The following is a 16,268-nucleotide window of genomic DNA, read 5'->3' on the forward strand; positions in this document are numbered from 1 at the left end:
CTTCCCTATCTCCTTCCAGCCCTCCCACCCCCAGGATGCTCCAGCACCATCTGACTGCACAAGGCTTTTTCTGGGCTCCCAGGAGGGCTTACTGAGACTGAAACTGCCCATTTCAGCCAAATCTGCAGAAAACTTTCCCGAAGCAGCCTGCTTCCTCAAGCAGATGAAGAATTATCAGCAGCACAGGACTCCTCCACATTGCTCCTTACCACTGCAGTCTGATTTGGAGCTGCCACTTCAGTTTTTCCACATCAGTATGGACACTCCCTCTTCTGGTTATGCTGTTGCAGGGGCTTCAAAGGGGCTTCCCATTAGTGAGGATTTACCTGTGGGTTTTGGGAAGGTGCCTGTGATGTGACTGCCCATTCCTGCTTTAAAATACATTCTGAGCATCAGCCAAACCCCTGTTGATGTCTGCACATGTCCTTCTATTCCCAGGAGCAGCAGTGGTGTTTTCCAGAGCTGCTTTGGTAGTAAGTGAGGAAGGGAAGCCTGGCCTAAGCACTTTCCCCTCATAAAAAATGCCCATGTTGGTTCAGTTGTGTTTGGCTGTCTCAAAGTTCCCAGCTCCTCTGAAAAGTCCAGCTCAGAACTCTGCTGAAGTCACTGTGGTTATGACTCAAGGGCTAAACTTGTCAGGAAATCGTGCATATCCAGCAAAATGGGTGTCTGCATCTGGCCTGCTGACTGTGAGGTGGGAATTTTTTGTGTTTAGTTTCAGAACAGGGACTTCTGGAAATGGCTTCTTGCTGATCCACTTCAGAAATAAGAAATCTGGGGGCATTTATTTGAAGGCCCAGACATGCCCAATGGTACTCCTGGTGGTATATGCCTGGCAACCACTTTTCCATGGCACGTTGAATTCCTGTACTTCCAACTGGCCTGTAGAAATAACTTCTGAAGTGGGAAAGTGGTTTGGTTTGGATCCACAACTTCTAAGCAGATAAAACTCAACATGGTGACTGCTTTACTTGCTCTTAGCTCAGAGAAAATCTCCCCTGCAGCACATACAGACCTACGTTTGCAGCTTTGACCTATTTTAATTTCCTCAAAGGGACTTCAGAATACTGACAAGATGGACTTACAAGAAATATTTTTTTTTCATCTTCAGCTGATCACCATTTTTCTTTATAACTGACTTGCAAAATGAAACATGTATTCAAAAATTAAAAATAGCATTTGGGTTGATGTTTTGGAAGATGGTGTTTTGTGGTCCTAGGCTTCTTTGTACAGCTGGAAAGGGAATGTGGGCTCCACAGGGAGGACAGGATACTCGAGCAGCTTAAAAAATCCAGCACAGATCAGAGACAACTGTTTGTGAAAGCCAAGGATGCAGCACCTGGAAGAAGGAGCTAACACTGACCTGGGACACAATGTGTGATAGAAAGGATGCCTTGCTCTGGAGTGGGTGTTGTGGCCCAGCCCAGCTGCCCTCTGCTCAGTTTGACTGCCACATTATGGCAACTAAAACTGACTAAAACCCTTTTAAAAGCCAAGTTTCAGAAGGTCTCTGAAGGATCTCAGACCTCACTTCTCTGTAAGTCTCCAAAATGTCATTGTGATAAAAATGGGTAAAGAGCAATTCCAAGCTCCAGAAACCAAAAAGTTGGGTTTTTTTTCTGAAAGATGCATTTAAAGTTCCCCACCCACCCCACAAAAGGTCAGAAAGCCTCCCTAGTAATATAATAGCTCTGTGCACCATCACCAAAGGAGTCAATATTTATAGCCAGCCAAGATGGTTCACAGTGCCAGTAGAAGTCACTCCTGTGTAGTTTGGATTTTAATGTAACTAATACCCTGCAGAAAACTGGTATGGATCCCCAAATGGTCCCCAAATTTCCCTGGCCCCAGAAAGCCGACATTTAAACTTTCATCCACGCAGCGCTATGTTGAGCACTCAAGTGAAGAGGCTGAAAGGGTAAAAACACTCCAAAATGTCCAGCCCCAGCAGAGTTGTTCCCTCTGTGTGTGCAGGCATGCCAGGGGCACCCGTGAGCACAGGGGGGCCACCAGGTGCCCATGTCACGTCCCAAAGGAGCCGTCACACACAACATTCCACCCATCACAATGCCCGGGTGGGGCGTAGAAGCGAAGGGTTGCCATAGATGAAGGAGAGCAGCAGCAGCCATGCACCAGACATTACAGCTTCCCAATTCTGGAGCGGAACATCAGCTCCAACCAAGCCCATCGGAATCACAGATCATGCCAAAATCTGATGGAGGAGAGAAGTTACTTAATGAGCTGGGATACAGGCTGGGTCAGACACTGGGGGAGGGCAGCTTCTCCAAGGTGAAAGCAGCCACCTCCAGCAAGCACAAGGGGCCCCTGGCCGTCAAGGTGGTGGACCGGCAGCGAGCGTCCCGAGCCGTGGTGTTCAAGTTTCTGCCTCGGGAGCTCTCCATCGTGCGCAGGATCCAGCACCCCAACATCGTGCGCGTCTTTGAGCTCATCGAGGTCTGCAACAGGAAGCTCTACATCGTGATGGAGGCCATGGACACTACCCTGCTGCAGATGCTGGAGAACCTGGGAAAGCTGCCCTGTGCCCCCAACGCCCGGGACATCTTTGTGCAGGTGGTGAGGGCCGTGCGCTACCTGCACGACCGCAACCTGGTGCACCGGGACCTCAAGTGCGAGAACGTGCTGCTCTCTGCCGACGGCCGCCGCGCCAAGATCAGCGACTTCGGCTTCAGCAAGGAGCTCAAGGGGTATCCGGACCTGAGCACCACCTACTGCGGGACCGCGGCCTTCGCTTCCCCAGAGGTGCTCATGGGCATCCCCTATGACGCCAAGAAGTACGACATATGGAGCTTGGGGGTGATGCTCTACATGATGGTGGTCGGCAACGTTCCCTTCGATGATACCAACGTCCAGAGCATGCCCCAGCTGCAGAAGAAGGGGGTGATGTACCCAGAGGGGCTGCCCCCACTGCCGGAGCCCTGCCAAGCCCTCATCACCCAGCTGCTGCAGTACACCCCGGCCTCCCGGCCCGGCGCAGGGCAGATAGCCAAGAACCGCTGGCTGAATGGGGACATCTGATGGAGACAGCCCTCCCTGAAGATTCTGGAAGAGCACTTTGGTGCAATAAACACTGTCATGAAAAAGCGCTTCTGTGGTTTGTTGATTATTTTGAGGCCCAGGGGTGCCTGTGTGTGGAGCTGGTTCAACTTGAGGCACCAGCAAGGCCGTGTGCTCTCGGGAGGTGGTCAGATCCCAAAACAGCAGTGGGAGCCTGCCAGAGGCCGTGTTTTGAGACACAACAGCCATGCAGAGCTGCCAGGGCAGGGTGGTGAGGTGCAGCAGCACAGCCCATCACGGTGCCTGCTCTCTAGAACACCAAAACTCTGGCACAGACACCCAATCTGCTCCTCACCACCCTCTGCTGCTGCATGCACAGGGACTGTGGGAGGAGAGCTGCTTTCACAGGGGTCTTGGCTTCCCCTCAGCCTTGTTCCTCACCAAACTCTATTTGAGCAGGTGGCAGGGGTGAATCAGTGGTCCTACAAATCACTGCTGCACAGAAAATGTCACATTTTTTTGTGTTCCAAGCTCACAGTGATAGAGTCCAAAATCACACTAGGCTTTCTGCAGGCAGCTGGACAGCATTACCCAGCCAAAAGTTTTGGTGTGGCTTTGAGATCCACACCTTACATGGAACATCTTTCAGATACTTATTCTCAGCAATATATGAAATGTCTGCCAAAAGACACTTGAGAAATGCCACTGGCCATGGAGAACCTGAAAGGGAAAAGTGATAAAGGTATAAAAGAGAACTGCTTTGCTAACTCCTGCTGACCAGCTTCAGTGTGGAAAATTACCAATTACTCTTAATGCAACCCCCAAAATCTTCTGTGGGTCCTTATGGGCAAATCCATTGGTTTAATTGAAGATAGGAGCTGGCATCTGAAATGTACTTTCATGAGACATTTCAACCCACTCTAAACAATCTCCAGCTTCCACTGGAACTGAAGTCTAAGAAGGAATGTCCAGTTGTGTGTTTTGATGGTGATGGTGCCTCGTGAGCTGACGCAGCACAGCCCCAGCAGCACAGCCCGTGGCCAGGCCGTGTCTGACGTAACAAACCAGTGCACGTGCCTCTGCTGGAGGAGCTGGATACACCTTTCCCAAAGCAAACATTTTGGGTCTATTAAAAGCAGTGGTTTAAGTAGAACAGGATGTGGCAGCAGAGCCAGCCCAAGGCTTTTCAGCATGCAGGCTACAGGGAATTTTGCCACCCCCAGAATGATTTATTTTGTTCTTCTCACAGCTGCAAAATAAAACGTGCAGCAGCAAAGTCCAAAGTGGAGAGAGTAATGGTATACAAAGGGTGTCTTGTGGCTATCCAGGGCTGTGGAAACAGGCTTGGGAAGGGTCAGGAAGGGGATGGAAAAGAAGGGGAAAAGTCATAAGGACGTGGGATGTAAGGAGGTGGACTTCCAGGGGACATCCAAGTACCTGTCCATCTCCATCTACTGCCTCCCTCCAGCCCTTGCTTGACCCCAGGTACCTCCCCACAACCTGGGAAGCACAAACCTGGTGCTGCTGTATTGCCTCTCCTTTTGCTCTATCTTAATCTTCTTCCCTTAAAGACAAAGCTTACACAGTGGGAGTCGTTCTAAAACCAGATCCTATTAACCTCCCCTCAGCACCACATTCTCCTAAACGGTTGCATCTGTTGAGGATGCAAGCTGGGAGGGATGACTAATGTTTTGTGAGGCTGTACCCCCTTGGGTGGCTTGGGAAAGCAGCTGGGGTTCAAGTGGGGAGAGGTTTGAGCGAGCCACAGGAGGCTCGTCAGGCTGCCCGCGGCCCTCGCCCTCTGCAGACAGATGGTGATCTCCCAGGGCCAGCACTAACGACCTCAGAGCAGCCCCCAGACTGCAAAAAATAGTCCATTACACGTCTAATTATGCAAATTAAAAATAAAAATCACAATTAAAGACCCTGAGCCAATTCTTATCTAATTTGCACCAGTGGGATATCAGTTTTGAAGGAGGGCAGGAGCAGAGGCTTTGAGCAGGATGAGGCAGAGGCTCACGGCTCTGCCAGCACCCCTCCCCTCCAGAGGCCTCTGGTGTGCTAAGCCTGCTGCTTCCCTAAGCTTATTTCCTCCTCAGGAGGGTAGAAATTTTTAACATTTAACTTCTTTAACCTTCCTGGGAGGTTCACTGTGGCTGGAAGTGCCCTTTCCCTGACGGCTGGCAGACGAGCCCCCCTGTCCTGGCCACGGAGCACAGTGCCCTGTGTGTGTTGGAGGCACACTGGGTTGCCAGTATCCTGATCAGTCCCACCAGACTCATCCTGAAGTGTGACTCTGTCATCCCCAGGCTGTGTGGAACGTACTTGGTGCAGTGCAATCTGGAAATGAAAGGTCCTGTGTCATACCAGAACCGAATAAATAACTTTCCATGGGGGACCACCAAGCAATCTACACAAATATCTATGTGCTATTTAATCCTTCTCCAGGGGCAAGAAGGTAAGTGTTCAGGGCCTGTATGAGGCAGCTGAGTGCTGTGTCAGCCCCTGGCACACTGCATGGTGTGAGCACAGCCCCATCCCCAGCCCTCCTGCTGGCTGTCACGGTGCCCTGTGTCACCAACAGGCTCACTGGAAGATCTTTCAGATTTTTAGATGTGTGTCTTGAAATCAGTTAGAGGGACTCTTGACAGGACATTCAGCAGAATAGTGTTTAGCGTTTTCTTGAGATCATCTTGAAGCAATTTTACCCCATTTAATCTTAAAAGGGCATTATAAATTTCAAAGATGTCTTCCAGACCTTTAGTATAGCTCTCCTCCCACTGCTCTTTTGTCCATATTCTGCCTCACTTTGCCTGAAATACAGCCTTTATTTCAGGCAAATGAAAGGAAGGGAGGTAATTCACTGCACACTGACATTAAAGCTCCCTTTTCAGCTATGCAAAATTTGCTTTCAAGATTTTAGGCCATGGCTGATGTGTCTGATAAGCTTCAGGACTCAGCTACTTAAAAGTCCCCGTGTTACCAGACTCCAGAGATAAGTACATGCATGAATTGTGGGAAAGCACTGCCAGGTAATCAAACCTTGGTGTATTCCTGCTCTGACTCAGGGCTGGCTCTGCCAGGGCTCTCCATCCCTGCCTGCAGCCAAGCCAGGCTCCCGGTGAGCTGCCCCAGTTGCCGCGGGCCCAGGCAGCAGCCACAGGTCAGGCAGGAGCTGTACCTGCGTGACCCGGCCTTGCTGCAGAGACAACGCTTCCAACAGGCAACTGAGCCAGTTCAGCCCTGCCTGAGTACATCAGCCTTTCCATAATTGCCACCTTCAGTGCCAGCAGCCTTTTCTCCAGTGACCTGGAATCCTCCTGGCTCTTTTCTGGACCCCGCTGCACCACGTTAAGGGTCTCCATGACTTTGTGTCAACCCTTCTTCAGCTGAAAATCTCCTCATCCTCTCTTCATCATCTCTACAGGTCTCTACACTTAATTGTCTGCCTGAAGAGATATGGAGGAAGAATGGGGACAAACATTTTCCTGTCTTGAACCTTTTGGTTATATTGCGCATAATTAAAAAAAGCTAACAAGAGGTTCTCACCAAAAAACAGGATCCACAGCTTTCAAGCTGTGGATCCTTGCAAGCTTTCTATGAATAATATTTTCATTTTCACAGCACCTTGCTCTTGGCACCAAGTGGTAAATATTATTCTCCCTGTGTTAAAGTGCACAGGCTAAGGGGCTTACCTCTGGCCAAAGGGATTTCATGTTACATTACAGTTCAAAACTTCCCTGGCCACTCGTCCTCTGGCCAGATCATGGCTCTGTCTTCAAGCAATAATAAATTCAATGATATTTGATGTTCTGGAAAGACATATGATTTTCTTCTCCAAAACTGCTTCCAGATCAACTTCATTTTACCTTGTAAATGAATGAAAGGAAATGGGCTACAAACACAGATGGGTGGAGCTTCTTTTCCACATTCTGAATAAGGGATCCAAATTTCCTAACTGCATTTAACAGCTCTTTTAAAGAGCCAAGGTGGCACTCACAGCACAGGATGTGTCCCTGGTCTGATCTCAGGGTTGGCCCTGCCTTGAGCAGCACGTTGGGCTGGAGATCTTCAGCCTGCCCTCCTGCATGAATTACCCACAAACACAATTTTTTGTGCTAGAAGGTGACAACTGTTCTTTGTTTCAGAGAGACACAGACTTCTCCATGAGTTTGACTGCAAGGCTGATAAATAACTGTATTTTCTAGACCCATTAAAAAGTGGGACAGCAAGCAGTGCCTCCATCTGCCAATTACATTTTGGATATTATTGCTTACAGGAGGCAGCATGACATAGGGGCCTGAGCATGGCTGTTAGGTGCTTCTCTTTGAAGTTAAACAGCCATGCAACGGTGGGTGGGGTGTCTGTGCTCCCTCATTCCTTTTCACATTTTTATCAGCCACAGCAGCAATCAGCAGATTCCCTGAAAGACCCTGAAAGTGGTGTTATTTCTTCCTCTCAGCTGGCAGATGTTCATTATATTCAGGTGGCACCTAAATGTCACAGGTACCCTATTGGGACAGATCCTGAGTACAGGTGTCATGCTTTTCATTGATCATCTCTTCCTCAGAAGATCTCACTTCATAAATGAGAGGCACCTTGGTCACAGGAGGGAACCTTCTCTTGGACTGTGCAATCTGTAGGTGTCTGGTGTCCTCACAAAGAGCAGAGAGTGAGGCACCACAGGAATGTTTGCCTTATGCATTACCAAGAATCAGAGAAGCATTTCTGAGCAGCACAGCTCAGTGTGCTTTACAATACAAGTGATTCTTGAGGGGAAAAAGGAAAAAAAAATAAAAGGAAACAAATTAAATGCCTCTTAGCAGACCCATTTAACACTAACAATGTGACAAGGTCAATGGCCACAGCATCAGCAGTCACCTGGCCAGCAGCAGGGTCACAGACCACCTTGTACCCTCACAGGAATATATTTACAGAGAGGCCAGATCCCACCAAACGCTGAGAGTTCTCAAGTTCCACTAAACTATTTTAAAGTAAATAGTAGCTGAGGGAACAGAGCACCTCCAGACAAGCCCTTCAGAAATCCCTGACCATTCCTTCTTCATACAGTCACTTTGCTTACCCTCCATGTACTGCAGCAAGCCACTGGAATCATTTCGTCAGAATACTCTGCACAGCTCTGTCATGTCATTACATTCTCTAGAGAAACATTTCCACTGAAACCTTCATTAAAAATACTTGTGGAGCATTCACTGCAGCTGGCTTGGCTTTAGTGCTACCTGGGACCTCGGCATGCCCAGCCTGAAGGCTGGTAAGATGTTGGAGTTCCTCCACAAGTACATGGCAGGAGTAAAAACTGGAGTTTGCCAGGAGGAGAGGCAGGATTTGTGCAGCACATGGGCTGCTGCCTCCTCCTGGCACAGCAACAGCCCAGGGGACACCAATAGACTAGACAACATTCTCATTAATTACAAGCAAAAAAAAAACCCCCAAAATATGCATTATTGTCTCAAAAATAATGATAATCCTTGGCTTCTTGTTTGCATGTTCATTAGCATGTTAATAGGATACCTGCTATGGAAGAGCTAAACCACACAGTCATGCACATATGCACCCAGTCATTTATTACAACAATAATAGCTTCCCTTCTATTTGACACATTTCTCCCTGTCCAGAAATGGTCCAAGCTGCACCATCCAGGGCAAACTTTAATTGATGAATAAATCTGGAGGAAAGCAATTATGCTTTCTGTGCATTACACAGGCAATTATCTTTTCCAATGTCGAGAGCTCTATTTATTTACTAGTGGTGGAGCCAGGGAATTGCTGGGAGAAGGACCCACAGGAGGGTTGCACCTACTAGCAAGCTTCACATAAAACCACACCAGTCTTCAAATAAACACACAGGAGTTCGGATAAATAGGGGGAGAAATGTCAAAAGTGAGTCCCAACAAACAACAGATCCATAAACCACTGTGTCCATGTGGAAGAAAACTACTGCTGGTGAAGGAAGCAGCCAGGGGTGGCCCAGACCCAGGCAGGGACAGAGCTCCCAAGCCCAAGAAGGGATGGTGGGGAATGATGATGGGACAGCAGTGGGCATGCAGGGCTCAGCCAGCCTGGGTAAGCAGCACAGTCACTTAGGCACTTCTTGAGCTGATCACACCATAGTTTCTGACTTGGCAGCACGGTAAACTATGAGGATGTGAGTGCAAGACATTACTTAGGGCAGGTAACTATCTAGGAGGAAACTACAGTGGAGACTGTAGCCTTTCCTGCAGCCATCATCTTCTGCATTTCATCTTCACAGCATGAAAAGCACAGCCAGTTTTCTGTCTTTTGTCAGACTATTTCAGGCAGTGCCTGGTGGGAGACAGTCATGGAGAGAGCTGTGCTGGTGGTTTTGGGACAGAGCACCAGTCTGTCAGCAGATTAAATCTTTTGCAAATGCTATTCTCAACACATCATGCAGGATCTAAACTTCAGACCAACAGCTCAGCACAAACTTAATTTCATTACACAACTGGAGCCTTTCACATTTTGGCTATAACACTCCTAAAACATTTGTGTTTTTCATTGCACCCTGCTCCATTCCTTTGGTTTTATTCTACCCCTGAATTTTCTGCACAGCTCATATTTTTATGTGGGGGAGGAATAGTTGCACTGCTTCGCTTACAAAGCTCCACAGCCCCACAGCAGTCAGGGAGGACACAAAAATGGGCATCAGCTGGTGACCTGCCTGACAACAGGGGAGCAGCAGAGGTCTGGGTGAGCAGGTTGGTGGGTGAGTGGAATATTCCTTTGAGCAAAAAGTGTCAGAGAAGACTTCGGCACGTAGGGTCAGGACTTCTTAGAGTGCATGTGTTAAAATGTGGATGACCTCAGTTATGAGCTCTGCTGGAAGTCCAAACATTGCCAGTCTTCAGAATGAATGGTCAGATAAATCATGTTGAGCTGTGGTCAAAATCATCACCCAAAGGATCATCACAATGCATCACTTTGGTGAGCCCATATTTGCAAGACTTTCCCCTAAACCTATTGGCACAAAAAATTTAACTATACATGCCTGCAGATCTGCAATTCATGCCAGAACAGGACAGGATCTATAGCTAACTCCAGTATCAGAGAAATGGAGAAATCAGCACACAGAAGGGTAGGGGTTTTTGATAGTGACATTTTTCCAGTAGTAGATAGACTATCTATTTAGCACCCATGTATTTAGTATGTATTTAGCACCCATCAAATAATAAGGACTGCTGTTGGCTAGCAAAGCACACCCTGGGCACGCCAAACATTTCCACATCTTGTCATTACCCGTGGCTTTTACCACCTCTGCCACCAGAAATGGAATTCACTACTGCAGCATAAGCAGCCTGTAGCCAATCTCCTCTCACCACCAAAACCCCCACTTCCACTAATTAAACTACAAAGTTCTCAGCAGGGACCTGCCCTCAGCAGGCACTCCTGGGGCTGACCTCAAGCCTTCTGCTTCAGGGGGAGCACACAGAGCACCAAACCCTGGCATGGTGCACTAAATCCCTGGCTGCACTGAGGATGGAAGGTCAGGACTGCGCCTCGCGGTGCCACAAGTGGACCAACGGGAAAGGAACCAACGATGGCATAGGCCAGGCATGGCCAGGAGAGGACTGCTGCTGGCCAGGATGGGCTGTTGTGGTGAAGATTTCAGCAACTGGTGTCCTATGAGCCGGCTTTCCCAGCAGTTTAAGAAAAATGTCCTACAAAGACAAACACACAACCACCTACAACACCAGGGAGCAAACTACGAGGTCTGTGGAGAGCAGGAGACTGCTCCTCATGGTGGAGGCTGGTGATGAGTTCAGCTGCTGCTGGGGAGGCTGGAAGCGTGGCTGCCTCAAGCTTGTAAGAAGAGGAAGGGTCATAAGGAAAAAGCCCGGAGACCCACGGAAGGTTGAAGAACATACACACACACAGGAAAAGAGCACATTGTGTCCAAAGAAAGTTCAACAACTTTCCCAGCTCATTGGATTGTGGGAACTTTGCTTTTCCAGGGAATAACTATGCTATTTTCAGCATTTTTATTATTCAATTTGTCACAGGCTGTCTCAGGAGACTATCAGCAATCAGTTTCAAGCAGCATCTGACCACAAACACTTCTCCACATGTGATTTAGAACATCTGGAACGAAGGAGTCAGCTTTCAAAGCATGCCAGCACTGCGCTGACTCTCCACATTTCTTCTCCGTCCTTCCATCTTCACACCATTGTCAGGCTGTGCCTGACAGGCTGGAGAAGCCAAGTTTGGAGCCCTGACGGTGCATCATTGCTTGTGTTTGCCATGAGCACCTGGGGAGAGCGGGCACCGCCTGCTTTGAAGAAGGGCACGGTCAGGGACTGCTGGTGGCACATTCCCCGCATTGCTGAGCCCCAGTGATTTAAACTCGCATTCCCTGGGGACAGGAGATGCGATCCTTGGCCTGGAGGCGGGCCAGCCTGAGCCTGTGCCAAAGCTTGCACACTGGATATTGCATCCAGGGAGCCAAAAAGGAGGCGCGTGCTTTGCTCCGTGCCAGCCGTACGCACCAGCTCTCTGATTAGCGCAATAATTTCCTCGGAAGCCCAGAGCAACCTTTCCACCAGAGCTGTCTGGCAGGTAAATTGTAAATTAGCAAAGCAGCTCTTCAGCAAGCCTGAAGAGGGAATGGGAACATATGAAAAACGAATCCAGGCAAATAGCAGAGGAAATGACATTATGATCCCAGCTGGAAGCTCTGTAATGAACTGCTTGGTGTCTGCACAGAAAACCTACATGAGAACGGGGAGAGGTTCTGGCCCCCACAAAGCCGATGAGAATTTTGTCATCATCTGGGAGGGGGAAGGTTTCCTACAGTCAATAATTTTGCATTCATCCCTAATTTCCCTGAGTGACCAGTGACACAGTAGGCTGTGTACACACTGCCTGCTGCCCTGCACGTCTGGTTTCCCTGCGTGGCTGCCAAGCGCTGGGCTCATTAGCACATGTGCCGTGCTGCTCCCAGCACGCCCAGCCCAGCGCTCTACAAACCCGGCTCTGGTTTGTAACACAGGCAGCACCAGGGCACAGAGAGACTTTGAAGATGGTGACATTGCAGCAGGATCTGTATCTGCTGCTTCCTCTCCTTTCCGTGTTTCCAAAGAATGGCTGGAAAAATTCAGGGATGTGCGTCTGACTTAAGTTAGAAGACCTGGGATTTTGACATGCAGTGTCTTCTAAGAGAGCTTATGAAGCCCCTGACACCTGCCATGGCTGCAGAAATCACAGCTGCTGTCCCAGTGCATGGCTGTGCATCATGCCCAAGCCAGAGTCACAGATCCCCATGTCCTGTCCCTACGGGGCTGCACAAGGACCTGTGTCCCCCAGGGAGCTCCTCTCACAGGGTGACTTCTCAGCCCTTGCAGCCCTTGGCCCTGGCTCACTGAAGGGTCCAGGAAGGACCAGACCATGGTGCTGCAGCGACAGGGAATGTGGCAGTTCAGCTTATGCTGAAATGTGAAACCGCAGCCTCAGTCTTACTTTTCCAGCCATTTCTAGGAAAGAAATAGCTGTAAATACAAGTCTTATTTCTAGTTGCTAGGATCCATTTTGTTTCTTCTGTTTCCCCAAGACTGAGAATGGTTTTCAATTCCATTAGTAGCTAGCTCAAAAAGAAAAATGTGTAAAATTACATTTTCTTCATAAGAAGAAAGATGCATCTTTAAAGCCACAGTGACCTTTATGCCATATTGCAAGTGCAAAAAACCAAGAGAAAAAGAACAAAGAAACTCAAAATATGGTTTCCACAAGAACCAAGGCACAATCTTCACGGAACAAGATGACAATATCCCTTAGATGATGAGAAGTTGCATCCAGTGGATGTGCCAGGTGGAAGATGTCCTCATTCCCTGCACACTTGCATTTCTTTGAAGCATGTATGTTCACACAGTCCAGCTGAGGACACCAAAAGCAGTTTCCCAGGAAGTGCAGGGACAGTGTTTCCTCGGTGCTGCCCTGCCACCAAACACCTTTCCCACTGACTCAGGATGCTGTTGGCATTGAGCTGAGCAGTGACACACTCCAAAAGCTGCCTGTCAGAACTCATGAGCTCCCTGTGAGGCACCAGGAGGATGGCTGCTGTCCTGATACGTGGGTTTTGGAGCCCAGGTCTTCAAGATTGAAAAGCCAAAGCAGCTAAACCCTGGAGGCTGCAGTTCAGCAGTCACTGAAAGCTCCTGATGCCTGGCAGCTCATGCACCTTTTCCAAGTGCCTCTTACCCATACCCTGCTTTGGATTTGCTTTTCTTTCTGACAGAATTTCATGACCCGCCTTATATCAGATTCCAGAAAATTCCATGCAAGTATGACCAGGACCCTGGAGAGACAGGCAGACATCTCGAGCACACTCGGGCAACATGAGGGAAGGGAGTATCTGAGAGTGCACAATGTGAGGAGAAAGCCACAAAGACAAGGGAAGCCTCCAAATAGCACCATGAATCAGGTGCTAGCACAGCAGCCAAAAACAGGTCAAATCTGGTTTTGTTCCACCCTGGCTGGATGTAGCCCCCAGCCATGGCATCCCAGGGTCTGACAGCTGGAAAGGATGCTCTCCTCTCTTTGAAAAGGTATTCCTTGCCCTCTCTGTACAGAAAAACCTGAAGATGGTCACACTGGACAGGGCTCTGAGCAATCTCATGTAGTTCAAGTCCTGCTCATCAAAGGGGGATTGGAGTAGAGATGTTTAATGGTCCTTCCAAATCAGACTGCTCCATGACTCTGTGGGACTAAAACTTGAAGCATGGAATGGCTCCCATTTTTCTTTTCCAGTTTGTTCTCTTGTTGGTTTGTTTTACCCTGAGAAATCCTGCCTCCTTACCAGCAGGAAGAAAAGCACCCAGGTAGGATCAAGCCCCACATCCCTGGCAGCAATCACATGCAGGAGAGCAGGTCATATCAACACAACAGCTTCTAAATGGTGTCCAAATAAAGGATCAAAGAGAACATCTCTGTACCAGTAATGGGCTGGCTATGAGCTGGAAACATTCCTACACTTATGTTGCTATAGGTGTGCTGTTTGTTTAGAACAAATGCCCTTTTTCTTTATCAAAAATAGCTGTTTTGTCTTTTTAAAATCATCCCCAGAACAGTTCATGAAAACTCAGGAACCTGCCATCACAAGGCCACAATCCCTATATGATATTAAGAAGTTTGTGATGTAATGAAAATTTAGGTTCTTCTGCTGAAAGCTCAGCCACAACTTTTGGACTTTATTTTTAATTTTTAATAACTATCAATAGCTTATGAGGAATTAAATCAGACAGAATCAGACCTCCAGTCTGAGTCCTCATGTTTAAACTTATGCCAAGATCCCTTCCCACAGCTATACAGCATATTGGCAAGTGAAGATATACCTGAGTGTATTCACAGCTATTTAATGCTTCTTTGCATCAGTTAAAAATGAATTCCCTCCTTTTGGCATCACAGTTTGAAACTGCCTATTTGATATTCTGATGGATTAATTTTTTCTGGCTGCGAGAAGCACGCACAGCAACCTTGAAGGCTTCGTGCAGTGAATCAAACCAGCAGAGACTCATCACAGCCTCACTTCGAGGAGATCTCTCCTCTAACAGGAAGAGACAGAGCACATAGCAACAGCAGCTTTTCATGTTTCAGGCTTCAGGTTTGCTTTTTGTCAAGAGCTTTGGGGAACATTGGCGATACCATACAGCTAACAAGGTAACTTGAAAGGGAACAAAGCATCTTTCATTAAAAACAGCTCTTGGTTAGAAAGGAAATAAAACATTTCCTGTATGTTCAACTGGAACCAAGGTGCCAAGATGCAGCAGTAGATAATGGAACAATCTGAAAGAATACATTGTTGCTGTATCCTGGAGATATTTGCCTCCCTTTATCACTGCAGGGAACGTCAAAGGCAGGAGGGAACAGGGGCAGGAGGAAATCAGAATGTGATGTGAGCCAGAGCAGGAAACGTTATCCAGCATTTCCAAGACCACCCAATATCAAGATACTGGTGGAGAAAGAATTCATAATGTTGAGAAGGGACATTGCCAGGCCAGTAAAAATCCCATTCATTGTGGCAAAACCCACCATGTCCCACTTTGCAAGGGCAGCCTGAAGGCATTTGATGTTTCAGAGGGTAAATGTGAAAGTGGGCAGTGAAGTCCCAGGCTCCTACAGAAGGACTCACTGCAGATCCCCAGCACTTTGCCATGTTTCCAAGGAAGAAGATTCCCTGGCCACAAGAATACTGAGTTGTTTGGGGGTTTTGGTTTTGTTTGACTTTTTTCATTTTTGTTTTGTTGTTTTTTTGTTTGTTTTTTGGTTTTGGGTTTTTGTTTTGTTTTAATAATTGGATACAACAAACAGTAAAACGTGACACAGCAAAGAGATCATTTCATTGGGCTAAGTGCAGGGTGCAGCCTTGAAAAAAAAATTTATTAAGAGATTCAGATCCTTTTTACTTTTTTCACATATAAAGCATTTTGTGCCTCACCCTTCATAATTTTGCCTAATCACTTCACAGCCAGATGTCAGTGGTTTAAAGGTTTAGAATGAAGGAGAGCCAATCTGTTTCTTAACAGTTTTAGCACTCAGTTTCATCAATTGCTTATAAGCAAAGTTAACTCCACGGTGCCACAGTGTCCTAACTCTCATTTTGAGCTGAAGTCTGAATACTCATCTCAAGGGAAGGGAACAGAAGCAGAGTGGATTCCAGCTGATAAGAAGCTGATATCAGAATCCCATTTCTTTAAATAGCACGGTTTACTGTAGACAAACACAGCCAGACATAAAACAGTGATGCACTTACTTAAAACCAACATAGGACTCCTATGAGTACTTTTTTCCTCTTTGCATTCCAGCTAATTTTTCAGGACTGCCCAACGCAAATCTGCCCCAACCTACATGAACACACATTTCCACAATTACTAACAGAACTGCAAATTCACCACAATCCTCTCTGCACTCTGCTTCAGAAGCACAGGGAAAGGGAGAGATCTGGCACTGCTGAGGGAGTGCAGTGGGCAGAGCCACCCTGTGAGACAGAACGTGGCACTTCTGGGCAGGTCTGGACAGTCTGTGCTTAAAGCAGCCCCTGCTCACGCCTACTGCTCAATATTTCAGCAGAAGCAAGTTCTGCTCTGACAATTAACTTTTTTTTTTCCGTGCACTAAACCTCCCTTTACCTCCAAATCCAGGAGGAAACACTCCAGTGAGTGAGAACATGGAAAGTCTCACTTTAAGTGGGACTGGCACATGAATGGTGTTCTCTTTCAGGAGGAT

At 47.7% G+C, this 16,268-nt stretch overlaps 1 protein-coding gene across 1 annotated transcript; it reads left to right on the forward strand.

Annotated features, from left to right (window-relative positions):
• The first annotated feature begins 2,127 nt into the window (after positions 1-2,127).
• TSSK6 (testis specific serine kinase 6) lies at positions 2,128-3,036 on the forward strand. Its single transcript, XM_058840372.1, has one exon. The coding sequence runs from the start codon at positions 2,128-2,130 to the stop codon at positions 3,034-3,036; it is 909 nt and encodes a 302-aa protein (XP_058696355.1).
• The last annotated feature ends 13,232 nt before the right edge of the window (positions 3,037-16,268 follow it).

Source organism: Poecile atricapillus, chromosome 5 (assembly GCF_030490865.1).
Source record: "Poecile atricapillus isolate bPoeAtr1 chromosome 5, bPoeAtr1.hap1, whole genome shotgun sequence".
In the NCBI taxonomy this organism is placed as follows: domain Eukaryota; kingdom Metazoa; phylum Chordata; class Aves; order Passeriformes; family Paridae; genus Poecile; species Poecile atricapillus.

Coding starts and splice junctions, on each gene's coding strand:
- TSSK6 (XM_058840372.1), top strand. CDS start 2,128: ATGCACCAGACATTACAGCTTCCCAATTCTGGAGCGGAACATCAGCTC.